The following is a 27,678-nucleotide window of genomic DNA, read 5'->3' on the forward strand; positions in this document are numbered from 1 at the left end:
GCACAGGTTCAGTTTGATCATAGCTGTGGTTGGTTTTAGTAGTCTTTTAGTTGGAAGGGTTACATATTTCTTTGGTGGGTTGTCATCTGCTGTATAAATCAACAACCATAGCTGGAAAATGCATTATCTCCTGGAGAGATTATGACAAGGCCAATTCATAACTGTGAATTGATTTTCTTAAATGCTGGCTGCAATATGGCAGTGCATTCAGAGCACGTATTGTGGTGGCTCGCATAATCAAGTTTTTATACGTTCCTAAAATAGTAATCACAAAAAATAATCAGCAAATCAGGCTCAGTACATTGAAGAGAACACATTTTCCTCTAGGTAATCAGTCAGTCAGTGCTTAACAATAAAATGGGTTTACACGATCCAACTCCAAAAAAACACATTTGTGTATCTAATGTAGATTTGTGTGTGTAATATGTGTTTTGGCTAGGTTGCAGATTTGATCAATATTATATTATTTGAGGAGATGACTGAAGTGGATGACGTGGTTCATTACTCATCAAACTCTACCGTTGTCTTGATGGTGGTTGTGGTGTACCTCACTGCTTTCAGTAACTTCTAATGAAAATCAGGACACCTGGCACCAGCAGAGCAATTCTTAAGCTGCATGAAAATGCAATAATACTAAACTAATATACATTAGAGAATAGATTAATGGTCACTGAACTGGATGACATGTAGATTATCACATTACTTCAAGTATGGTTCATACTAAGAATGATTTTGCCAGATATAACTAACTATAAATGCTTCATGGAGGACAGAAGATAATTAAAGCAGAGTCAAGTGAGGGCATGAATTAGATGATACACTAATTGATGCTGCTTTTTCTACAGCTAAACCACAACTATCTGCGGGAAATGCAGTTCCCCTGTGGCCTCAAATCTGCAGCTGACCAAAGCCAGTTTTAAAGATGCCTTGAACTCATTAAGTACCAAGAACATCTCTGTTAATTGACAAGACAATCGTTTAATTAAAAACCCAGAACCATGTCATTCTGCCAGACTGAGAAGACATTTGTGTGGGGATGCTTGTCACTGGTGACTCAGAGGTTAACTGTGGCAGCAGCCTGGCAGTATATTGACTTGGATAATTATACTTAAATGGTGACTAGAGGAGGCAAATGGAAGTTACAGATGATCTGTTTTGAGAGGATGCATTTTTAGAATCAATAAGAGTCAATTTGTGAAAATTGTGGCAATTTATGGAAAAATACACCCCTATTCCTGGCCCTAACAGAAGTCACTCACCCATACTAACATACTGTAGCTCTCTACTTTTCCCACTCTCTCTCATAGTTAAATTAGGAAATACAACATGGAAGTTAAAAAGGGAGAAATGCAGCCATTACAACAACCTTTTTTTTTAATCTTTGCCAGGTTTCAATAGTTTTTTCACTCTGTGACTCAAAATGACTTAAAAGGATAGTTTCCTGATTTTTGGGTTGGATTTTCTTTCTTCCACGAACACAAAAGTATGTTAGGCAGAATGTTAGCCTTAGTCACCATTCACTTTCATTGCATATTTTTTCAGTGAAAGTGAATGGTGACTGAGGCTAACATTCTGGCAAACATCTCCTTTCATGTACTACTGAAGAAATAAAGTCATAGAGGTTTGGCACAGCATGAGGGTGTGTAAATGATGACAGAACCTATTATTTTTGGGTGAACTATACCTTTAATAAGAGCTAAGTGACTATGGTGACATTTTTGCTAATTACGAGGTTCATTACACGATCACGGAAGTTGTGAGGTGAAATGTCCACTGTGTGCAGTCAAATGCAGAGGGGATGGCTCTAGGGGCTTGAGCCCCTGCCCTTTTTCCAGAGGTGCCCCTCTGATCTGTTCCAGGGTGTGCAAATGCCACCCAAAATGAAAGCTTGCACACCCAACTGAAATGTTGTTTTTTTTTTTTTTTTACACCTAATAATAGTATGTTGTAGGCATGTAAAATGTATAAATATTATGCTGAAACTTTGATGCATCGATTGTAGAATTTAATAATCAGTTATAATGACTATAATAATACCCAATAATACTCAGATTAAACTTGCACTCTTGCAAACAAATGCACACTTTAAATCAAGAACGTTTAGTTTGTATTTCTGCCTCATTGTTCATAATCGAATGCATCTATATTAGCAAAACAAGTTAATTATTATTTTCTTGACCAGGTTAAGATTTATTAAGCATAATGTGGAATACTTGGAGAATACACTTGGAAAGGTAAGCGAGACTGTACTGCGCCTTTACTCGCGATAATTATTTGTCCTTGACGTGTTACACGCCATTAAGTTTTTAAGTCTGTGAGACTGCTTGGTTTAAAGATCAGACTTATGTGCTTGTATAGGTGACAGTTTTCATTTATATTTCAAATATTGTTTCATTAAATGTTCCCAGGATGATTTGCAAATCTATTATGCATAATCAGCAGTCTACTTACCGTCTGTTTGTGTTAGTGCGCAGAAAGTCAGACATGATATAATCCTTTTTTCATATTGGCTTAGTCATTAACGTAACAACAGTTTTATTTTTGGCTTATTCGTTAATATAACAACAGTTTTATTTTTATTTTTGTATGAACCAAACCTCCCTGTACTCCATAAATACAAAGAATTCGGAAAATATTTTGAATTTTTTTACAGTTTTGCAAATTACGTTTTTGAATCAGTGAATATAACCTAAACCTAGGTGTGTTCTTTTTTTTTTTTTTTTTTTTTGTCAATTATCCTGTATAGTGCAAATTATCCTTTTCATTTTATAATAAATATAAAATACAAAACAATTATAAATACAAAATAATTTAATCAAAATGTATGACTAATTATGAAGGCTAATATTTTGATACCTTAACAGCCTACCTACTCCATTGGTAAAAGTGTAATTAATTAGTTTTGTTAAGCATTAAAACGTAACAGAGCTTAAAAAATCATTATAGCGAAATAGAAATTGAGATTTCCAGTCCAACGGAGATCGTACAAAACACCCCTCGCCATCGACAGACAAATTTTGAACTGACTGCCCCTCAAAAAAGTTTAGAGCCCCTGCCCCTCAAAATTTCTATGTGCATTTCCCCAACTGTGTGTCGCTAAAGGCAGGTAACATTTTCTCCCAAATGGATGAGGTTTTTTAAGGTTCATGCTCTGTCAAGTTTTAAATTGACAACCTCTCTACCCTAAACCTTAACTTCTGCGATAGTGTAATAAAAAGCAAACGTGAGATGAAAAACACAATTGCTGAAGCAACCACCTAATTTTGTGTTGCTTCTATGACGTTTATGGCTCATGTGCCGACTTGCATACTCTTCAGGACTCGTACCATGTTCCTTTGCATCACAAGTGCAACACTCTTTCACTTGTGCTACCACATAATTTGAATAAATTTGAACAAGTTAATACATTTTGTTGTTTATGTAATGCTAATGATAAAACATATTGCCTTGCAAGTCCTTCACCATAGTAAAAGTGTTTAGATGCATTGTGTGATCCATGGGTGACGTGTTTGTTTTTGCATGTTTTCATGAGCTAGTCTAGGCTCATGCAGTAATGACTGATTTCATTAATTCTGGTATGAGCACCCAGTCACCAGCTGATGTCATCCCAGAGAGCCAGTGCCTTTTTGGACAGGAAGGCTGTTGTGGAATTCAATGACCTCTTTAAGTGATGAGGTAGAGCAGAACGAGATTGCAGCCTGGTCCATTCAGGTCTCATAGGGGTCGTAAATGGGTTTGCTTTTTCTGGCTGATTTTACTACACTTTCACTTTTTTCAAGTCCTTCTTCCTCTAGTTCTCTCAGGCTCTCTCCTGAATTTGTGCATAAACACCCTACAAGATGAAAGAATAAAAGCAATTTCTTGTGAAGGATGTGAACTGCTCCTCTCAGATGTAACCAACACTCGGCTTGCAAGATTTATAGGGCCAAATCACTTAAACCAACTCTTACAGTCAATCAATTGCATTTACATCTATTGCGACTCGGCCAACAAGACTCTCCCTTGGAGCCATTAAATGGCTTGTGCAGTGGTATGGACCACTGATCAATCCCAGTCAACTCATGTGAAATGTTAATAATAGAGCACTAATACTTATGCAAGGCAAGCCAAACTCACACTTATGATATCCCAGAAGTGAATTATTGGAAAAGATGATACAGGTCAATTATCAGTTGGATATGTGAGCTATTGGATTTGGAAGAACATTTAGACTCAACATGCATATAGATCTGAATCCAGAGACTCTTAAATGGATCCCAGGTACTCGCTCTCCTTAATGTTCCCTTAATCTCACATTGCCTAACTGTAGACTTTAATCCAATCAGCAAAGAGCCTGTTCTCATTTAAACAGAAGGCTTGAGGGGCCAATCATACATCCTTGGTGGGGTTAGCCATGACAGGACAGTATCTCTCACCCTACATGCCTTACCGTGTAATTTTTCAGCCTGCAGAGTTTTCCCTTATGTCCTCTTTAGAGACCTCTATTCCACAGAACCAGCAAAGAAAGGTGATGGAATAAGACAGTACGAGTCATCAATGGATTTTTTTTCCTTTCTGTCAGCATTTATATATTGCCAAGAGTGTAAGTTTGTGTAAGAGTGTAAAACTGGAAGGTATTTGATGCTAAAGCAAAGACACAATTCTCCATGTCTCAGAAAAATCCAGATGAAAGATAAATAATTCAGTTAAAATCAAGCTTTTAACTTTACATTTTTGTTTGAACCATTTGAACCAAATATGCTTTGGGACCTATTATTCAATTACTGCTGAAGACACATCTTTTCCATAAGCACTTGACCATACACTCATAATATACTGTGTGTGTGTGTGTGTGTGTGTGTTTGTATATATATATATATATATATATATATATATATATATATATATATATATATATATACTGTATATTAATCTTGTTGCACTCTAATCTGTCTTGGATAGTATTTTTCTGATGCAACTGAAAATTTTTAATGCAGCAGTTTTCATACTACTGTCTCCTTTAGATGAATCGCTTATGTTGTATTATTATGTTGGCTTTGGTTCTGTTATATTATGCCAAATGAATAAATGTAATGTAAATGTAAATTAATAGCAAACTTTAACTTTTTTTTGTTTTTGCAACAATGCTCAACCAAATATGCAGTGGGGTCTAATATCCTAGTATAGGTTTTAAATTAGAATTATGCTCCTCTTGACAATAAGAGTACATACTAATGAGGAATTATGTTTACAGGGTCAAAGTTCATAGGTCAGGGCATCCTAAGGTGGCACAAATGAACAGTAAATCCTATTACGTGTTCTATTAAAGGATTTGGCTGTTTGTCAGATTTCCACAGGGTTTCCAACTAATATCTTAAAATTTGTCTGTGTCTCAGACTGGTGTCTCCAGTGTCAAAAAATGTGAATACATTTAAAGCCAATCTTTTAAAAAGGGTCACAACATCTGTCAACAAAAAGTACAGCATTACATCCCTTTGCATCCATCTTTTCAGAGGAAAGCACAGTTCATTCCTTTAATGTGAATCAAGGAGGCCCTAAACCTGATGTCACTGATTACTCCTGAGCAATTAAACACCGTGATAGGAGGAGCTCAGTGTGACAGAGCTTGATCTGAAAAAAGGAAAAGACAGAGAGAGCAAGAAGCAGATGACAAGAACAAAAAGAGTTATTTGATGTTTTGGCAGAGCTTGCAGACTGGGCCCACTGTCCAGGCTTGCAAAATCAGCTCTATCCCACTCCCGTGGCCCAGTTAAGGGATTCTTTCTGCAAGCTGGCTGCTAGCGCACTCAGCTTCCATATTTCTCGTGATTACCCGACATTTCTCTGCTGTCAGTGCTTCCTGCCAGATCTCCTTATTACCTCCACAGACAAGGGTCCCGGTAATAACACCGCTGCTTTTTTATTGATAATGTGTCACAGAATTTCTCTGTGTCGTTATCGAACACTTGAGGAACAAAATGGCATTTGCAGTGGGAAATAAGTGATCAATAGGGAACAGAAAATAAGTAATAGCATTTTTGTGTTGATGCATATTACATCTCAGTTAACAGCCTTCGGACTGGCTAGGCTCCACGGTGCAAGATGAACAAGATGTTTTTATCATTCTCAAAATGTGGCCCCCTCTGAAATTCCACATGCCCCCCCCCCACGTATTTCATCCTGGCACCGACTTTGTATGTCCCTTAAAAAAAAAACAATATACATCAGTTTTATATACAACCATATTCATATTGACACCAAAACAATTTCTTTTTCATACTGTATAAAGTGTGGTGTAGAGTTGTGGAGATTTGCATTGAGTTACTTTTGATTATTACAATAATTAATAATTAACAATTGCAATTGCATTTCTGGTGTGTTTTGATGCAATTCGAGAAATATTGAATCTGTTATTGTTATTAAGCTGCATTTAATGATACTGGTTTCTTTGCTTTGAGACGTGTTGGGAGGGAATAATGTTAAAAGTGTTGTAAAGGAGAGAGATGTGCGCATGAAACAAGAGCACTGTAGAAATATAACTCTGCCTGTCTATGCACATACTTTATTTTCAGCTATGAGAGTTTTTATTTGATTTTTTTTTTTTTTTTTTTTTTTTTAAGTAGGCCTACCTGAAAAAAATCATACCATTAATCATGATTAGTTATTTTAATCTATTGATAGCCCTGCTATTTTTGGTTTGCTTTTCTGTTTTAGACTTTAAAAAAAAAAGCAAAACTGAAATCTTCCAAGTACCCCCTTGGGTACAATTGTAGGCTAGGTAATCTAGACAAAAACAGAAAGCAAGTCTGCTTGAGCATACACTGGGATTAATTTGTAACAATACAAGCAATAGTACATTTGTGGTCTAGTGTTTACAAGATAGTAGTGATAAACACAATGGCCTACGCAAAAGGCTATGCTGACCATGAACAAGAATATAATCCAGAAGAAGAGTAAAATACGTACACTTATACTCAAAGTCCACCTGTGTTTATGTATATACTAGAGCATAATTGTGTCACTGACCAATCTAACCAAGTCCATCATGCAATCTACAAACCTGTTTATCATTAGCTTTGTTTCACACCTGTGAACCTAGGAACCCATATACAAGACATAATAAACTACGCCTTTTTGGTCCACTAAACTTGACGCATTTTAGTTAAGAGCGTTATCATCACCTCACCCTCGTTAAACATTGACCCAATTATGTTTAAACCACTTCCATACTCTCAAACACCATGTGTTTTTGACCTGTCCCATCGAGACGTGTGTTGCGCTTAATAAAGGAGGTGATGAACATCTGCGCCCTGTTCGATTACCTGCAGTACAGCCCAGCCTGTCGCGAGGGAAAGATTGTGGAGCCGCCGCGCGCTCTCGCGCGGTTTAGTACATTTCGCGCAGCAACATCCCACTCGAGTGGAGGCGCGATTTCATTCTTTTCAGGATTCAGAGGCGTTTTACAAAGTGTCAGCCAAGCTTGGTGGGAAAAACATGTCTTTTAAAACTACCAAGAAGAGATTCTGCAAATAAACGGCAGAAAAAGGCGACTGAAGAAGTCTGTGTGCACTTCAATCCATCATCTCCTCATTCAAATGCGCCAGTGAAGCACGCGAAGATGCGCGCGGCACTCCGGACCCTTTGTGCTTTGACTGTCTTGGTCTCGTGCTGCCATGGCGCGAGAGTTGTGAGTGGTAAGTTTGAATATATTTGGAATAAATCTATTTTTATTCATCTCAGATGACCCTGTAATTGAGAGCTACACATAAGAACCTTTTCCAGTTTTCAAGAAGTTCAGATTGTGAGGATAAATGTGTCCAGATGTTACTTTATTTCTAAATGAGCAAAAGGTTTTACTTTAAGTTTTTCCTCCCTGTTTATTTATGTTTACTTTGTTTTTATGATTATCTTTAGACCCACTGTCACACAATAGTTTGCTAAAAATTATTTTTTGTGTTAATGATTGTTTCCTGGACTTTTGGATAAATAAATCTATGCATTTTTTGTCTTTATGATTTTTAAAAGATAATAAACAATAATCGTAAAGTGTGAAATAAACACCGTTAGTTGCTGTCCCAAAATGGAAAGTATTGATATTCTGATATCATCCTTTGGAACATGTCATTAAGTCTTTCTTCATTCATTTCATTCATTCTTCATTAGTCTTTGTAACTTTAATTCAGAGGAATCTCTCAGAACATCATTAGTCTAAGACAAAATCACTTTTTCCCACTCAATCAAAGATTACTGGTCCTGTAGGTTTGTAAAGCTTTTTGGTCTGATTTTGTAAAATAAATAAATAAAGATAAAAGTTGCTTTTTGTGAAATTGGCTCTCTTGAAGTAATATAGATGATAATTCCAGGCTGAAAGTACTAGAAAAGAGACAGATCGACAGAAAGATTACAGGTTATATGCACTTAAACTAAAATGATATACTGGGTGTAATAGAAATGTTGAGCAATTTTATGTGATGTGCTCTGGGTTTAATGTAGGTGGCAAGGAAGTGGCAGTGTTAGAGAGTAGAAGTGACAGAACATTACAAGCTGGAAGGAGAAAAACTGTGCAAGAACGGCAATAATTGAGGAAGAAAGCTAAGGAAGCTGGTTGGAAAATGCTGAGTCTAGTTTTCCCTAGTTAAACCTGGCCCATTACTGGGCTTAAATTGATGATAAAGCAGATCTGGACCAAGCAATTATTTAAAGTACCTCCCGGGCAGGGAGCTAATGTTATTATTAGACTTTTAACAGTCTGTGTATTAATCACAGTTACCATTTGGGCCCACTAGTGTACTTAAAAATTTTGTTTGATGTAGATGCTTAATTTATGATTTCGCCCAAACATTAATTCCTTGCTTTTTCCCTTTCACTATGTAACTCACAAGCCATTTTCAGTCACCTCAACTAAGCATCCTTTAAACATCTAAGTGTGGGAAGTTGTAATGATTGTGGGAGCACTTACATTTTCAAGTTAGTAAATGTTGTGATGTGAGATCATGAGAGCCAAATGTGTAGTTCAGAAGAACGTAAAACATCCACTTCTAAACACTAGATGAACACAGGGATATTCCTACTGTCACTGTTTATTCATTACTTAAAATCCACTTGGGCTAATTTTAGATTTAAAAAACAATGCAACACAAAGTTGTGCAGCATGTTTTAGTGCAAAATAGCTGCAGCATCATTACATGAATACAATGTTATGTGAGACTTTCTCATTATACAGTGCATCCGGAAAGTACTCACAGTGCTTCACTTTTTCCACATTTTGTTATGTTACAGCCTTATTTCAAAATGGATTAAATTCATTATTTTCCTCAAACTTCTACAAACAATACCCCATAATGACAATGTGAAAGAAGTTTGTTTGAAATCTTTGCAAATTTATAAAAAAAAATAAATAAAAAAAAATCACATGTACATAAGTATTCACAGCCTTTGCTCAATACTTTGTTGAAGCACCTTTGGCACCAATTACAGCCTCAAGTCTTTTTGAGTATGATGCTACAAGCTTGGCACACCTATTTTTGGGCAGTTTCTCCCATTCTTCTTTGCAGGACCTCTCAAGCTCCATCAGGTTGGATGGGGAGCGTCGGTGCACAGCCATTTTCAGATCTCTCCAGAGATGTTCAATCGGGTTCAAGTCTGGGCTCTGGCTGGGCCACTCAAGGACATTCACAGAGTTGTCCCGGAGCCACTCCTTTGTTATCTTGGCTGTGTGCTTAGGGTCGTTGTCCTGTTGGAAGATGAACCTTTGCCCCAGTCTGAGGTCCAGAGCGCTCTGGAGCAGGTTTTCATCAAGGATGTCTCTGTACATTGCTGCATTCATCTTTCCCTCGATCCTGACTAGTCTCCTTGTTCCTGCCGCTGAAAAACATCCCAACAGCATGATGCTACCACCACCATGCTTCACTGAAGGGATGGTATTGGCCAGGTGATGAGCGGTGCCTGGTTTCCTCCAGACATGACGCTTGCCATTCAGGCCAAAGAGTTCAATCTTTGTTTCTCATGGTCTGAGAGTCCTTCAGGTGCCTTTTGGCAAACTCCATGCGGGCTGTCATGTGCCTTTTACTGAGGAGCGGCTTCCATCTGGCCACTCTACCATACAGGCCTGATTGGTGGAGTGCTGCAGAGATGGTTGTTCTTCTGGAAGGTTCTCCTCTCTCCACAGAGAAATGCTGGAGCTCTGTCAGAGTGACCATCGGGTTCTTGGTCACCTCCCTGACTAAGGCCCTTCTGCCCCGATCGCTCAGTTTGGCCAGGCGGCCAGTTCTAGGAAGAGTCCTGGTGGTTCCAAACTTCTTCCATTTACGGATGATGGAGGCTACTGTGCTCATTGGGACCTTCAATGCTGCAGAAATGTTTCTGTACCCTTCCCCAGATCTGTGCCTCAATACAATCCTGTTTCAGAGGTCTACAGACAATTCCTTGGACTTCATGCCTTGGTTTGTGCTCTGACATGCACTGTTAACTGTGGGACGTTATATAGACAGGTGTGTGCCTTTCCAAATCATGTCCAATCAACTGAATTTACCACAGGTGGACTCCAATCAAGTTGTAGAAACATCTCAAGGATGATCAGTGGAAACAGGATGCACCTGAGCTCAATTTTGAGTGTCATGGCAAAGGCTGTGAATACTTATGTACATGTGATTTTTTTCATTTGTTATTTTTTAATAAATTTGCAAATATTTCAAACAAACTTCTTTCATGTTGTCATTATGGAGTATTGTTTGTAGAATTTTGAGGAAAATAATGAATTTAATTCATTTTGGAATAAGGCTGTAACATAACAAAATGTGGAAAAAGTGAAGCGCTGTGAATACTTTCCGGATACACTGTATATGAGAAACTCTGCCATACAACTAGAAACAATTACAGTTGAACAGAAAGAGCGTTTGTTGTGAGGTTTACTTATCAGTAAGCATGCCATCCATTTGACATGTACTGTAGTGAATACAGCATCATGCATGTTGATGTTCAATGTATTAATAAGAAATGCAGGAAATCAGGAAAAATATAGTATGGATTTTGTCTTATCAGGTCAGACATTGTGTCAGGGCAGTCCTGAGCATCCGTGCTATAAGATCGCATATTTCAGGGACATGACGAGTCGTGTTGCTTTCTGGGAGGCTCTACAAGCATGTGAAATGGACGGCGGTTCATTGCTGAGCATTGAGAATGTGGCAGAGCAGAGACACATCGAACACCTCCTGAAGGAACTCAGCATTTCCTCCTCCTCCGGAACTGCCAGTGGGCCGAGCATCACAGACGGAGATTTCTGGATCGGCCTGACTCGAGCGGAGAATGAGAATGCTCAGGAGCCTGGCAGCTTTGCCTCGTGTCCCAACCTTTACAGATGGACTGATGGAAGTGTCTCACAGTTCAGGTAAAATAGGACATGGATTGGCGACTAACACGTTCTTGACTCTCCAGAAATGAGGAGAATTTTTATTTTTAAATCACTTTTCAGTGATACACCAAAATGTCCACATAATCACACACACATATCCAACGCGTGTCACCCCTCTCCCTGCCGGAAGTCTGGACTGCCCATATATCTCTCTCCAGCTCTCACTGCAACACAATACAGCTGTTAGAGATAATTTTCCCCAGGTGTCAATCCTTACACTTTCCTCTCCCGGCCTCGTTCTCCACAGAACATCGCTCGACCACGCCCCCATCTCCACAGCGACTTTTTGTGCATGGTTCATGTTCACAGATTAATCACTTTTATGGATATAACAGTTTTACTTTTATGGTTTAAGGGAATATTCCATGTTCATTACAAGTTAAGCTTGGGGAAACCTGGAAACCAGACTGCCGGCAGGGAGAGGGGTGACACGTGTTGGATGTGTGTGTTTATGTGGACATTTTGGTGTCCCTCCTTTTCTTTAAAAAAAAAAAAAAGAAAAAAAGTATTGCCACAATTTGTAAACAATATGTGTGTTAACATGATTTTAGTGTGATAAAATTGATAACTAACCTTGTCTTTGTAAAGTTATATCCAATTTTACAACTTTATTGCCATGACAATATAATGCCGTAGAGCCTTAAACCCTAAATTGACCCTACAAATTATGATTTAAACAACTTTACAACTCAAATAATACATGAGTTTTGACAGAAGAATTAATGTAAGTGCATTTGTAAAAATATAAGCTTCACATTTCTGCCTTTAAACCCTCCAAAATTTGGCCCATTCACTGGGTGCTTCACTGCAACCTCGATTTGTTTTTTAAAAAAAAGTAGTTTGAAATAATTTTTTGTGGTATTTAACATTGTGTCACAAATGCTGTCGATTGAGCTTAACTTGTATTGAACCCAGAATATTCTTTTAAGCATTAGCACTCTTTATTATGCTGGTTATTGTACAAACTTGATTTAGGTTTTCCAAAATCCCTAACCTAATTTTTAAACTGTTTATGAGACATAAAACAGCTATGTCAACCAACCTAGGCACAGACCTTAAGCATTTTCTGACTGTGGTTGTTATATCTTTTCTATCTGATCAGATGTACATTATTCCTGTAGTAGCAGATGATCAAAAACCCCACTGACTAACACTGACAATATGCTGCCTCGGAATATTCATGATTTCAAACTTCAAATGTCAAACAGTTCAAATGTAAACACTGTCTTTCTTTAAACACCTTAAAGGTGCTGTGAGCGAATTTTGCCATTCTGGAACTTCCACGAGACTGAGCCATTAAATTAGACACACCTCCTCTTTCCAAAACACCGTCCTCCAAAGATAGCATTGAGACCGTCACCGGACAACTGACAATTGTTATGAATCTGAATATGGCATTAAACCTGAATGATCTGCTACAACTACTTCACTATGAGAACATGCAAAATGAATGACAGGCAGAAAGCAAATCAAAGTCTTCTGATTGGCTGATGAAAGAACGTATCCGCGACCTGTGGTCACATTTTTGTTTGCTTTTTACACAGTCTAGTCTTGTCACAAAGATCGGTGAGATATCTCAGGACACTTATTTCAGTGATATCTTTCAGAGAGAAGGAGGATTTTCTGCACATCACTCCATAATGAATTGCTTATTGCACCTTTAATGCAGTATATTTGCTTCATTCCATAAATCTTCTTGTTTGTCAAAGTCTTTTAAAAATGTTTTTTAAACTTTCAAACAAGACTTTGTCAATCCAACATTCAAAGTTTGTCATGATGAGCTTTTATTATCTGGGTTTTAATTTTTATTATTAATCATTGTTCTACAGAAACTGGTATGCTGATGAGCCATCCTGTGGAGGAGAAGCTTGTGTGGTGATGTATCATCAGCCTACTGCTCTCGCCGGGCCTGATGGGCCATACCTCTATCAATGGAATGATGATAGGTGCAATATGAAGCACAATTTCATCTGCAAGTATGAACCAGGTACTCGATTTGCACAGTATTTTCATTTACTTATGTGGATTAGCTCAGAGCTTTACAATGTTTGTTATGTTGTTCTGAGCAGAGAGCTATCTGGTTAAAGAGCAGGGAGACAGACCTGTAGGGCGTGATGCTGGTAAGCAGCCAAATATCAAATCAATCAACATTTGACTAAACTACTGACTTGAAGAGTTACAGATGTTTGACACTGATAACCAAATGACTTAATAATATTCCCTGCAGATCTTTCCACAGAAGAACAAGAGGAAAGGAGAACACCTCCCGGCAACGAGGACGAAAGCCCTCAACCTATAGTGCCAGGGCCTTCAAGTAACTTTTATTTAAAGCCTTACGCAATCCATGAAATTGTTAACATCTTTTCTTTTAAAACAGGAAGTCTGGGTGCACTGAAGGTCTTGTCCCTTTTCTGAAAATGGCTTATATACTTTAGTTTTGTCACAGCCATGAACCATTATTTGCTATTTGCTGGTAGTATTAATACAGAGGCTCACTGGGTAGTACTGTCGGCTCACAGCAAGAAGGTCCCTGGTTTGAGTCCTGGCTTACCTAGAGTGTTTGTATGTGGATTTTGCATGTTCTCCTTGTGATTTTGTGGGTTTCCTCCAGGTGCTCTGGTTTCCCCCACAGGCCAAAAACATGGTGGACTAGTCACCTGTCCAGGATGTTTCCCTGTCTTCAGCTGAGATCGGTTCCAGCATGGATGGATGGATAGCAGTATTAGGCAGAGGGACATTCTCATTCTAGAGTGCATTTGATTAGTTAAAAATATTTAGTGCTAGATAAGTTCCCAGGAGAGAACAAATTAAAATTTAAATATGCATACCTGCTTAAGACTAATTTAGTCAACTTTTAGGATTAAACTTAAATATAGATGACAGCAAAGCTAATAGACAGGGACTAAAAGCAAACAAACAAACAAAAAAAATATATCAGATTTTGATTTCATTTGATTTAACTTAAAATAAACCAAACTGAATAACTGCTGGATGATTTGTTTTCCCTTCACAGGTATGCTGCTAATCTACGTGATTATTCCCACCATCCCCCTTCTATTGCTGATATTGGTTGCTTCAGGGACGTGCTGTTTCCAGATGTTGAGCAAGAGGTGAGCCATCAAGACCAAATTACTGTAAACGCTGCGAAGACTAATGCTAATGTGCTGTCCTATTAAGCACAGTCTCCTCCAAATACTGCAACACATCAGGGAGTCAGTGTCGCACCAGCATCTTTAGACACTAACAGCCTTTACATTACTTCCTGATTAATCAGAATTTATGCTCACTAACAGAGATCTGACACTGTCCTCTGCTTCCCTCGCTAACCCAAAGATTTTACCGTGATTAATTAGATTCAGCTGTTTGTAACTGTGCCCGGCAAAACAGCTTAGTCTGTACTAATCACCATCAACACACTTATTATAGTGTGCATTTGGCATATCTTGGGGGGGTTGGGGGGGTTGGGGGGGGGTTTAGCCACTGCATTACGTCACATTGCGCTGGAGACAGATTCCAACTCAACTTCTCTTCCCATCGATATCCAGATTGGCAGGGCAGGGGCCAGCAGAACTGCTGAAGCAAGCCATTCACATCCTCCACTCCCCCCACCAGCACCCCCTCAAGACAGAGCATGAAACATAGTTCATCTCCCTTTAACCCCTGACCCAGGCTTGGCAAGACATAACATAGTGCCTTATTTGTGTAATTTATTATGTTTATACGACTCCCGTTGCCACAGAGTGATGTCTTTTTAACATATTTTCGATCACTGGGGCAGACTGTGGATGCGCAGACAATGCATTTAATCACTGGCAATGACTGAGTGTGCTCTATTCAGTAAAAGGCTTCCTGGAGCAAGTTCAAAGCTTTTGGATGAACATCTTGCCTCCTTAACAGATGATGCTTCTCTGTTTTACGATGTTTGCTACTTGTTCTCATAATTAAATACAATCTTGGATGCAAAAAAAAAAACAGGAGGCAAATAACAGCTGCTCTGGTTCAGTCTGTTAACATTTGCATTACATACCCAACTACATTTACAAGTTTGTTCGAAACATGATCAAAATAGCTCAAGTAATAGAGTGTTGCATTTGTGATGCAAAAGACAGATTTTAGTTTGCAAAAAGACAGATTCTAGTTGGCAAATTGTGTGTTAGACCTGCTCTTTAGTCCTACTGATATCCAATTACTCCAAAATTAGCTATTGTACTCCCTATATACAGTACTTACTAACATTAACAGGTTCACTGCAAAACCACATGAAATGCCAGGGTCACCACATTAAAGCTATGTGAACAAAGTAGAAATAATAAGCTTTTCTAACACTCTTAATATTTACTTTGTTTTGTACAGCAAACCACGGACCAAAACAAGCATTAACCAATCAACTCTCTGGATCTCCAACACGCCAAAGTTAGACAGCGTCATGGAGGTTTAAAGATCCGCAAATCATTTCCACGATTTAAGCAGCTTGCTGGATTTTTCAACTGTGTTGCTTAACCAGCAACATGCTCGTCTGGTTGGTAGTTGTGTCTGAGATTTCATAATACAAGTTAAAATGTGCAGTGTAGTTACACGTGTATCACTTTTCTGTACAAATGTTGTACTTAAAGCTTCTCCTCAGCCTCTCACAAACTACTCAAATCTATGATATTACCTCTCATTTTCCAAGAACTGTTCTTAGTTTCCAATTCACTCCCATGACCTTCTTCTCCATTTCATATTTCCTGTCAGATAGTATGATCTGACAGTGCTGAGGACTGCTTATAGGGAGGGTGAATACTAACTGGCGCCGAACACAGTGAGCAATTAAATTACTGTAATTAAGACAAGTACAAGCGGGAACCACATAAAAAGGGGAATTAAGAGTTCCCGCTGACAGCGAATAGGGTCACACAAACTGAATCAAGTGACACAGTAAAGAAGTTAATCTCTAAAAGAGCATGAAAAATAAAACATGAAACATCATAAGACAGCTTCAAAAGGTTAATGAAGTATTAGAAAAAGGGGACTTTATTTCTTACTGCTTAAGAAGGTTGAGGCCTATTTAATAACTTTCGTTGAGCATTTCTTCTCATACAGTATGATGCACATGCAATGTTGCCAAAATATAATGTAAAGTTACATACAACTGATCATTTAATGGCCCTAAATTTATGTTAAAACAGGATCATTCTTAAAGTTATGGAAGTATTGGCTTATATAGTGACTGTTATTTAGCTTTGTAGCTTATGGAGAAGAAAAGAACATAAAGATTAAGGAATCAGAAATGTACATAATTTTGGTAAGATGCAACACCAAAGCTGCTTTTAGCTGTCACTGTTATATTTGCAGTTTTTTGCATGTGAATATTTCATAATTTCGACCTTTAACAGTATCGCATATAGAAAATAAGCAGTTAATTGTGCTTTCACAGCTAAAACATTGTAAATACATGGTTTGCATCATAGTAATAGTAATAGTATCATATACAAAAATTAGTCAGTGTAAAAGTCTGACTGTAGAGGAAGATAAACAGTATTCCGTCTTCTGTTTCTGTGTGTGTGTGGGTCTAATGTGTGTTTAAATTGGAATGTGCTATTAATACTTTTTTACATCATTGAGACAGGTGAATTGGACAAGTGTAAATGGATTAAAAATCTATAATTCTGAAGATGTTTTTGTAAGTTTTTATGGCTCTAAAATGGTTACCTTTGTTTGTAGTCTCCCTGCGTACACACCTGAACCAAAAAGTGGTTCGCGTATAGATACAGACCTTATTCACGCTAGTGCCATCTTTGATTTTTAATGGGAATGACAACGAGGCTGTGAGGGATAGACTTACCATCTCTTCAGTGGGCTGTACTGCAGTTTAGTGTTTTTGGATCATTCCGTGGACAAAACATTGATAAAATATCTATCCACGAACATTCAGTATACAAAGAACTCCAGACAACATGAGTTGTGGAAAATCATTTGTGATCTAGGAGCTTTATACAGCTTTATACCATTCGTGCCATTGAAAAGATGGTAAGTCTATCCCTCACAGCCTCATTGTCATTCCCATTAAAAATCAAAGATGGCGCTAGCGTGAATAAGGTCTATAGGAGATAAATCTCCTATATCTACAGTATAATATGTTTTGTGATTTGTCGCAGAATAAAAAGCTTTATGTAGGTTGTTGTTGATATACTTTATCTGTGAATAGCAACGTCCTTATCTCTGCTTTTCATTTCCTCAAACAAATGTTTCTTTTGTGAAAATACCTTAGCTCTGTCCGACCCATACATCAAGGCTAAATTTCCACACAATTCCCTCTCGCAACTGCATCATTTACATTGATGTTTATGAGACACACACAGTCAGAATGTTCATGGCCATGAATTTAAATAGGGCAGAGATCAAAAATCCTTTAGGGGGTCCAGCTGGCAGGCAGTGTTAGAGCGAGACATAAGACAAACGAACTGGACCACGTTAACACCAAAAAGATGTGGTACTTTGTATGTGATTTACCCTGGTCTGCAATTAGTGACAGCACAGACTTTAAAGCACACTGCTAATTACGGAGCCAATTAAACTAATCAGTCCTCGGCTTCGACAGGAGAACTCATGTCACACACTCAGGATCTGGTAATTATAGATATGACTGTAATCACTAGTCTGAAGGCACAGGGTAGAATTAAAGAAACAAACCTTTTCCCATCTGGAGAGGGGGGTAATTTTAGCCCATTAGAGATACACAACACAAGCATCTCACTCTCCACCCGACCAAGATACAAACACAGTTCTTCACATCTCTCTGTTAAAACTGGAATACAGTAAGTCAATGATGAAACTGGGAATGAGGTCACCCCCATCCCCCCCATCCTGCAAGCTGTAAATCTTAACTGTGCTCTAAATGTCAAAGCCATCAAATGCTAATCAATCGATATAGTTACAGTAATGATAATCAGTGTACATAATTGCACTCAGTTGGGTCTTTGCTTTTTTGTGATGGTGGATACATTTCATTGAGTTTCATAGAGTATGGGAATAACCCAGATGCCAGTGAAAGTGGGGCAGAGAATCAAATCCTTCTTTTAACTATGATTCATCTATTGGTACCAAACCTAATCATACATTTACCAATAGTGGCAATTAGTTGTAGACAGCATATTTGATTCTGACTAAAGTAAAAGGAATGGATAACTACAAATATTCAACAATGTACTTAAGTCAGAAAGAAAAGCATTACCAGCACAGATGGTTTACAATTTGGGAAGATCCTTTAATATACACCCAAACACCTGAACAAAGCATTGTTACAAATATTAATAAAAACAATTATATGTTTTAGTTTTAAAATGTTACATCTATCAAGAGGTTAAAATGCATTTATCACACATTCAGAGGGCATTATAGCTAATTAGAGTTTTCCCAGGCAATCAAGTCTTTGTTTGTGCCCATCACAACCTTTCACCCAGCATGTCATCTTACGGCCATTGCAGTAACTATCACAGGTGTCCCTGCGAAGATGACAAAGATGAGCAAAACGATTATCAAAATAATAAATGCATGACAGGATCAATATAGGCAGATATTGTGGAATTGTAAGCAGCGCTTGAGGCTAAACTCCTCAAGAAAAAAGTATCCTTTGTTATAAGCTTTTCTAGGATTAATACCCATATTCTGCAACGTGTATCCAGTTAATACCTACCATGCTTTCAGGCCTCCAGTTTTCACAATGAGCTTTGCACATTCAACTGAAGCTTTCAGGTCATCATTGAGCAAATCTATCGAAGGATAAACATTTATGTATAATCTAAACAAATGTTTTACACATAAACACCAAACATACAATGGGGTTCAAAAGTTTGAGATCACTAGTGAAAATGCTTCCATTTAGCATCTTTCTAATTTAATGCACATTCTTTTTTCTTTTTTTTCGTGCAAATTATATTACTAGCATAAAAATGAACAAGTAAAAATTACAATGGAGTGAAAAATGTGCATTTCAGTATTTCTTAGTATTTCGTATGTCTCCTTTTTGCTTGAAGCAAGGACATTTCGCCTTTACAAACAAATTAACATGATCAATGCCACAAATTTTCTTATTAATAATGTGTTTGTTTAAAAAAAAAAAAAGAAAAATGAATCCTAAAACTTTCCATTTATTTCAGGTTTAAATAAATTTTTTAAGCCCAGACTTTCAATGTGGTTTCAGACTTTTGGACCCCACTGTGTTTTACACATTAATATGCAAACATCACAAAAAAAAAAGCTAACTAAAACCTCATCCATTTTTAACTGCTAATCATATGTGACATGGTCATATGGAATTTATTAGGGAGTAAAGTACCTGCACAGGGCAAATTGCACAAGTTTTTTCCTCCTGGAGTGCCATCATCACACCATTTGAAACTGTTAATCTGGAAGATGCCATAGTCTTTTCTAGTGTCAGCTGTTCGCACTTTGTGGGTCTTAAACTTGCTTTCCCAGAAGGCTGTGCACACATCTGTTGAAATTAAGTGAATGGTTTAAACCAAAGTTAAAACAGATATCATGTCAACAAATATATCAAGTTAAAGCTGTTTGCTTTGCATTGTATTTTACTTTTGATGTGGATCCAGCTTATAAATACAATCATATCAGATATTTAATAAACACTGATGCAAATCAGTTGCATAGAAATACAAAAGTCATGGATGTACCCACAGTTGCCAAGTGAGAATCCTTCAAAGCCATCAAGTCCCTCTTTCTTGAATTTACGGACAACATCACAGCGACCCAACCTGCGGCTCTCACATGAGGACAGCCACATCAGAAACAAGAGCACTAAAGCCACCCACATGATATCTGCACTTCTGGTCTGAAAGACACTATCTGCTTTCTAAAGGAGTACTGATGGAGGGTACAGGCAGTCAAGTGGGATAATTTATAGGTGATTTTAAAGGCTTCTGTTCCAACCTGTTTTGCAACAAGTGCATGCAATTTGATTTCTAGATGCTGTTGCTCCAGTTATCCTTGTTGATGCTATAACTGACTTCAGGATCTTTTTAAGTTCTATTTGACATCTTGACATCTGTAAAATGTTCTCTTTCTTTCTTTTTTCTTTCTTTCACAAAGAGGAACTCAAAAGTTGCCTCTTGAGCATTCAAGAGCTATAAATCTTGATGATAAAGAGAAAACCAAATATTAGAAAACCATAATTTCCAAAAGCATAGGCTATCAAAACCAAAAAAGTCAGCATAAATCAGAGAATATATATATATATATATATATATATAAACAAAAATCTTGATTTTTAAAGTCGTTTCATTCAGAAATTTTATTTTCCAGTCAGAGCAACTGATAACAGACAGTTTAACTAAAATGTGCAAATAAAATGTTAAAGTGGCATGCAAAATTTGGGCACCCCTGGTCAAAATTTCTGTTGCTGTGAATAGTTAGTAAAAGATGAACTGATCTCCAAAAGGCATAAAGTTAAAGATGAAACATTCTTTTCAACATTTGAAGCAAGATTAGTGTATTATTTTTGTTTTGTACAATTTTAGAGTGAAAAAAAGAAACGGAGCACTATGCAAAAGTTTGGGCACCCCAAGAGATTTGAGCTCTCAGATAACTTTTACCAAGGTCTCAGACCTTAATCAGCTTGTTAGGGCTATGGCTTGTTCACAATCATCATTTGGAAATGACAGGTGATGCAAATTCAAAGCTTTATACATACTCTGACTCCTCAAATCTTGTCCCAACAATCAGCAGACATGGGCTCCTCTAAGCAGCTGCCTAGCACTCTGAAAATTAAAATAACGGATGCCCACAAAGCAGAAGAAAGGCTATAAGAAGATAGCAAAGCGTTTTCAGGCAGCAGTTTCCTCAGTTCGTAATGTAATTAAGAAATGGCAGTTAACAGGAATGGTGGAGTTCAAGTTGAGGTCTGGAAGACCAGGAAAACTTTCCTGTTTGACTGCAATAGACCTTAAGGAAGATTTAGCAGACTCTGGGGAAGAGGTGCACTGTTCTACTTTGCAGTGACACCTGGACAAATTTTAACTTCATGGAAGAGTCATGAGAAGAGAACCTTTCCTGCATCCGCTACACAAAATTCAGCGTCAGAAGTTTGCAAATGAACATCTAAACAAGCCTGATGCATTTTGGAAACAATTCCTGCGGACTGATGAAGTTAAAATATAACTTTTGTGGTCGCAATAAGCAAAGGTATGTTTGGAGAAAAAAGGGTGCAGAATTTCATGAAAAGAACACCTCTCCAACTGTTAAACACAGGGGTGGATCGATCATGCTTTGGGCTTGTGTTGATGCCAGTGGCACAGGTGAACATTTCACTGGTAGAGGAAAGAATGGATTAAATTAAATACCAGCAAATTCTGGAAGCAAATATCACACCATCTGTAAAAAGCTGAAGATGAAAAGAGGATGGCTTCTACAACAGGATAAGGATCCTAAACATGCCTCAAAATCCACAATGGACTACCTCAAGAGGTGCAAGCTGAAGTTTTTGCCATGGCCCTCACAGTCCCCTGACCAAAACATCATCGAAAATCTGTGGATAGACCTCAAAAGAGCAGTGCATGCAAGAAAGCCCAAGAATCTCACAGAACTAGAAGAACGGGCAAAAATCCCCCAAACAAAAATTGAAATACTCTAAGCTGGCTACAAAAAGCTTTTACAAGCTGTGATACTTGCCAAAGGGGGTGTTACTAAGTACTGACCATGCAGGGTGCCCAAACTTTTGCTTCGGGCCCTTTTCCTTTTTTGTTATTTTGAAACTGTAAAAGATGGACAAAGTAATATTGCTTAAAATATTAAAGAAATGTGTCATCTTTAACTTTATGCCTTTTGGAAATCAGGCCATCTTTTGCTCGCTTAGCTATTCACAGCAACAGAAATTTTGATCAGGGATGCCTCAAACTTTTGCATGCCACTGCATACCAAAGAAAGTGCTTTTGTAAAACAAGGGCCAAGTGTTTTCATTTCTCATTTGAGTGGCTTGAGCTGACCTGAAATGAGCACAAACAAAGATCCAGAGACAGTTAAAATGTGGAAAATTATGAAAAGAAAACTGCCCCTAAACGCAATTCAGAGCGCAATTAACTGACTATAACTGCAAAGGAAATGGAAAGGAATGTGTCGACAGACAGCTCAAACAGCAAACTGGTGTTAGCCATGGTCACTGGCCATAACCACAACCAGTCCTTAGAAGGAAGTCCCACAAGACCTGCTGCTTGGTTCTTGTTTATTTATTTATGTTTCATTGTAAAACACTGCAACAAGTATCAAAATTGTAAAAGAAAAAAAGAAATACATATTTTTGTTATAAATTGTAAGCAATTGGGGGCCTGGGTAGTTCAGTGGTAAAAGACGCTGGCTACCATCGCTGGTTCGCTAGTTTGAATCCCAGGGTGTGCCGAGTGACTCCAGCCAGGTCTCCTAAGCAACCAAATTGGCCTGGTTGCTAGGGAGAGTAGAGTCTCATGGGGTAACCTCCTCGTGATCGCTATAATGTAGTTCGTTCTCGGTGGGGCGCATGGTGAGTTGAGCGTGGTTGCCGCGGTGGATGGCGTGAAGCCTCTACATGCGCTATGTCTCCGTGGCAACGCGCTCAACAAGCCACATAATATGATGCGCAGGTTGACGGTCTCAGACGTGGAGGCAACTGGGATTCGTCCTCCGCCACCCAGATTTGAGGCAAATCATTACACGACCACGAGGACTTAAAAGCACATTGGAAATTGGGCATTCCAAATTGGGAGGAAAAAGGGGGAAAATCCAATAAATAAATAAATAAATAAATAGTTAGCCATTAAACATTCATGATAAAAGAATTCAGTTACAAACAGCTCTCTTCAAGCTATCATTAAACATACATTTGGCAAAGTGTATGTGTGTGTGCTTATTTTTGTATGTTTTTCCATCAGATAAGTGGCAAGAAACAAGTTGTGAAATTAAGATGAAAATATGTAACATTTAAAATACTCTCCCCCACTACTTAATTCAAATATTCCTAAAACTGTTTGGGGAAGTTTTGCATTTGTGTTCCATTTTTATTTTTTTTAAATTTTTTTTTTATTCAATATTTTATTTATGTGTAATCTGTCCAAAAGAATGACAAATCTTAGTAATAAAATGCCTGCTATAAGTCAATAAATTGTGCTTTAAGGAACCCATGTCTGATGTTAAGGTAATCAGCATTAGATGCAGGTTTGAATCCCTACCTTAAAACAAGTATAATGAGGTTAAGTTAGAGCTAAAAAGACTTATACATTTTTACTGGAACAAAGCTAAATATGAAAATTAATTCAGCTGCAATTGAGAATTGTTAAAATTTGAAATTGGGAAATACTTAAGAAAATTCAGTTCTAATTTGGCTAAATCAAAAATTTCATCTATTACCAATATCTTTCCTGAGAATCTGTCAGATGGACAGAGAGCATATTTTGTTGACCTGCAAATTAAGTTAGATGATTTATATAAATTAAGAGCAGAAGGTGCTTTCACTAGGTCAAGGCAAATGTGGACAGGATATGGAGAACAGATGTCTACTTATTTTTTTAAACTTGAGAAAAATAGGGCTAAACAATTCTATTTGTCCAATGAATATTGGGGGATCTGTCGCAGAAACTCCAAAGAAATTTCCCAATTTTGTCATAACTTTTATTCGAATTTGTATAAATCTAATTTTAATGATTTGGATATTTTCTGTATGCACCTTGGTACTGTTAATTCTATTAATCATGATGAAAAAAAACATACAAAACACGTGTGATTCCTATTACTGTTGATGAACTTAAGGAAGAAATTTCTCTCTTAAAAAATAATAAGTCACCTGGTAATGACGGGATAACAGCTGAATTTTATAAGCTTTTCTGAACTCCTTTCCCCTTTCCTTTTTAGTGTATTCAGAGAGCCTCAATTGTTCTGAGCTCACAACTAGTATTTAGCAAGGTGTCATTTGTTTAATACCTAAACCTAAAAAGGATACTCTTTTCCTAGACAACTGGAGACCTATCAGACTTATTAATAATGACTATAAATTGTTTGTCCTTATTTTCTCAAGGCGATTCAAGTTGGTTTTGAACTCCATTATTGATGAGAATCAGTCAGGCTTTATGAAAAACCATCATATTTTTTAATAATATTAGACTTGTCTTCAACCTTATTGAATACTCAGATCTTATTGTGGATGATAGTTTAATTCTTTTTTTAGACTTTTTCAAGGACTTTGACACTATTGAGCATCCTTTAAATTTTTTTTTTTTTTTTTGCTTTTTTTTTTTTAAGAGCATTTTGGGCACTACTTTTGTAATGCTATGAAAACTCTGTATACTGGAGGAAATAGTTCAGTGAAATTAGGACATGGTACAACACAGAGATTTGTTTTAGAAAGAGGAATTCGGCAAGGCTGCCCAGTCTCTGTATATCTCTTTCTTATTGTAGCTCAAGCCTTATGTCATTTTATTAAGGATAGTAAGTTAAGAATACATATTGCTGGTAGAAGTATTCTGATTAGTCAACTAGCAGATGACAGCCTTGTTTTAAAAAAAAAACTCTAGCCAGATTCATCAGGCAATAAAAACTATTCAATTATTTTCAAATGCTTCAGGTTTGTACCTTAATATAATTTTTTTTAAATATTAGCCTTGAAAACCTCCTCCCTTTTATCTGTGGATGGTATTCCTGTTAAAGAAGCTGTTAATTATTTAGGCGTTGTTGTCTCGAAAAGCTAACAAGATAGAGTTTCTTTTAATTTTAATTCTGCCATTGAAAAGATAAAAAACAAATGTAATCTTTGGTTATTAAGGGACCTGTCCCTTAGAGGTAGAGTTCTTCTGTCAAAAGCAGGAGATGTTTCTAGACTCAACTATGTTGCTTCATCTATACACTTAGACAATAAAACTGTTAAAGTTATTGATAAGATTTTACTTAATTTTTTATGGACAAACCGTGTGCACTATATTCGTAAATCTGTTGTTATAAATTCGCTTAAAAAAGGCGGCCTTGATTTTCTAGATTTTTCTACTTTAAATGATACCTTCAAAATTAATTGGCTAAAATTCTGTTTGAATAAACCTTCTTTGTGGAATTTTATTCCAAATTTTATTTTTGACCAACTTGGGGGCCTTTCTTTTTTATTAATGCGTGATTATAAGACAAAATGCCAGTGAAATTATCTCCCTCTCATGCACAAGCTTTATTGGCTTGGAAGCTGATCTACAAGCACAATGTTTCTCTGCAACGTTATTTTATTTGGAATAACCGTTGTATTTTGTATAAGCATAAAAGTATTTTTTTAAAAAGCTGGTTTGATAAAGGTATGGTTTTAGTCTGTCAGCTGTTTAACTCTCAGGGATACCTTATGACCAATGACAAATTTCTTTTGCACTTTAATCTTCCTGTGACTCCCAGGGAATTCTCTCTTGTATTTTCTGCCATTAATTCTGGGGTAATTTCTTTATGTAGAGAAGTAATGAAGCCGGCTGATATGCCCATAATTAACCCAACTGATACATTTGTTAATGACCTTCACTGGGAAAGTGTTTGGTTATTGCCTCATAAGATTTTTGTTACAAATAAGGTAAAATAAATGTATTTTAGGATAATACACAAATTCTACCCTGTTAAACATTTTCTTTGTAAGTTTAAGAAAAACATTGATGTTAACTGCTCTTTTTGCTCTTTGCACTTGGAAATAGTACGTCACATTTTCTGATGTTGTAGTTATGTGAAAAAGTTATGGAAAGATGTGTCTAAATTTATTAATGAAAATATACTCTTTAATTTTGATTTGCATTTTGAAAATTTTGGTTATTTAAAGTATGACAACAGTGTTAATAGTGAAGCTTATTTAATTCATCTGTTTATTTTATTAGTCAAATTTCACATTCATAAATGTACGTTTTCTAACAAAAAGCCCCTTTTTTCAGTAGTTTTTAAAGAAATTGGGAATTATATTTCTACTATTCAAAATAGTACTAATAGAAAAGCTATAAAAACTGTTCACCTGTGCTCTGTCTTCAAAATCTTTGTATAAATCAAAGGTCAAGTGTCTTTGTGAATGTATGCACTTTTTGTTTTCTTGCTCCCATGGCACAAAAATGTATGTTGTATTGTACTAGTGTTTTGTTGTTCAAAGCATAAAAATAAAATAAAAAAAATAAAAAAAAAATCCCTTCCTTAAAACAGGCCTCCTCTCATTGACTTAACAGCAGCCTCTGCTGGAGGAGAGTGGAAGGGGCGTCAAACTTCAAAGCTTGTCCCTTTTTCAATACCAGCACCCTGGGGGAGTAACAACAGGTAACCACATATAACTTGCTTGGATCCTTGACATTGATTGAATAACTGAATGACTCATAGGTTGAATAATAAAATTAAATAAATAAATGAATTAAAATAAAGGCTGATCCTGACCTGTCTGTGTGCATGACAGTGAGTGGATTCTGAGTGAGCCACAGTACAGTGCAGTCTTTAAACTCGGTGTGGATCAATTGTTGGGCCAGGTGCTCGGTTGCCAGGTCCACACAAGGAGGAGCCTCTTCCACAAGCAGGATTTTAACCCTTTCCAGCATGGCTCTAGCTAAACATAGCAACCGCCTCTGCCCAAGGCTTATACAATACAGAAAAGATAAATATTTAACCCATAACAACTATTTTTTTGTTGTGCTAATACATAAAGGTTGCCATAGAGAAAACAATATTGCATTATAATGCAACACAATCGTCCACATAAGACAGCTTATTCAAGACAACTTTACAATAAGGTTGTGTTAACATCAGTTAGCAAAATAGTTAACATGTACTTAAAGAAAAAAAAAAGAAAAAAAAAAAGAAAAGACTTTTACAGCTTCTTAATGTTCATTTCGACATTCGCCAATATTTTTTTAAATTATTTTTTTATTAAAACTGTATAGGTTAAAATGTATGCATTATGAGCCAACATGAACTAGGGATGAACAGTAGTATACTGTATATCTAAAGTGACATATAATAAATGCTGTAAAAATATTTTTCATTGTTAGTGCATGATACCTAATGCATTAACTAATGTTAAGGTATAGAACCTCATTGTAATGAGTTACAGATAACTAGGCCCAAATGGAATCTGGAAAATGGACTTTTTTCCACATTGTCTTCACTGATTAAATGGGAAAATGTGCGGGTTGGATTCAAGTGTGGTAAAATGTGTTAAGCAGAACTGACAGTGCTAAATATTTAATAAAATAAACATGCCAGGGGCAGGGAATATGTAGAATTTCATGAATGACTGAAGTTCCAGTTCTGTGGAAATGTGAGGAATCTTCTGCGGGTGCAGATTC

The 27,678-nt window shown here is 37.0% G+C and overlaps 2 protein-coding genes across 3 annotated transcripts in view; one reads left to right on the forward strand and one right to left on the reverse strand.

Moving 5' to 3' along the window:
• Window positions 1–7,211: 7,211 nt before the first annotated feature.
• Window positions 7,212–16,755, forward strand: LOC127434362 (chondrolectin). Its single transcript, XM_051687049.1, has 7 exons — window positions 7,212–7,673; window positions 11,020–11,365; window positions 13,219–13,376; window positions 13,459–13,509; window positions 13,617–13,703; window positions 14,403–14,499; window positions 15,743–16,755. Exons 1-7 carry the CDS (start codon window positions 7,598–7,600, stop codon window positions 15,825–15,827), a joined length of 900 nt encoding a protein of 299 aa, XP_051543009.1. The 5' UTR covers window positions 7,212–7,597; the 3' UTR covers window positions 15,828–16,755.
• A 4,218-nt stretch (window positions 16,756–20,973) lies between these two features.
• The window catches only part of abcc13 (ATP-binding cassette, sub-family C (CFTR/MRP), member 13), a 17,906-nt gene continuing 11,201 nt past the window's right edge, over window positions 20,974–27,678 (reverse strand). For both annotated transcript variants that reach the window (XM_051687005.1, XM_051687003.1), the window contains 2 exons: window positions 26,774–26,968; window positions 20,974–26,641 (listed from right to left, as the gene is read on the reverse strand). In XM_051687005.1, the coding sequence (XP_051542965.1) occupies window positions 26,557–26,641; window positions 26,774–26,968 (280 nt within the window). In that variant the 3' untranslated portion in view covers window positions 20,974–26,556. The remainder of the gene's footprint in view (window positions 26,642–26,773; window positions 26,969–27,678) is intronic.

The sequence above is a fragment of the Myxocyprinus asiaticus genome, chromosome 44 (genome assembly GCF_019703515.2).
Source record: "Myxocyprinus asiaticus isolate MX2 ecotype Aquarium Trade chromosome 44, UBuf_Myxa_2, whole genome shotgun sequence".
Taxonomy (NCBI): Eukaryota; Metazoa; Chordata; class Actinopteri; order Cypriniformes; family Catostomidae; genus Myxocyprinus; species Myxocyprinus asiaticus.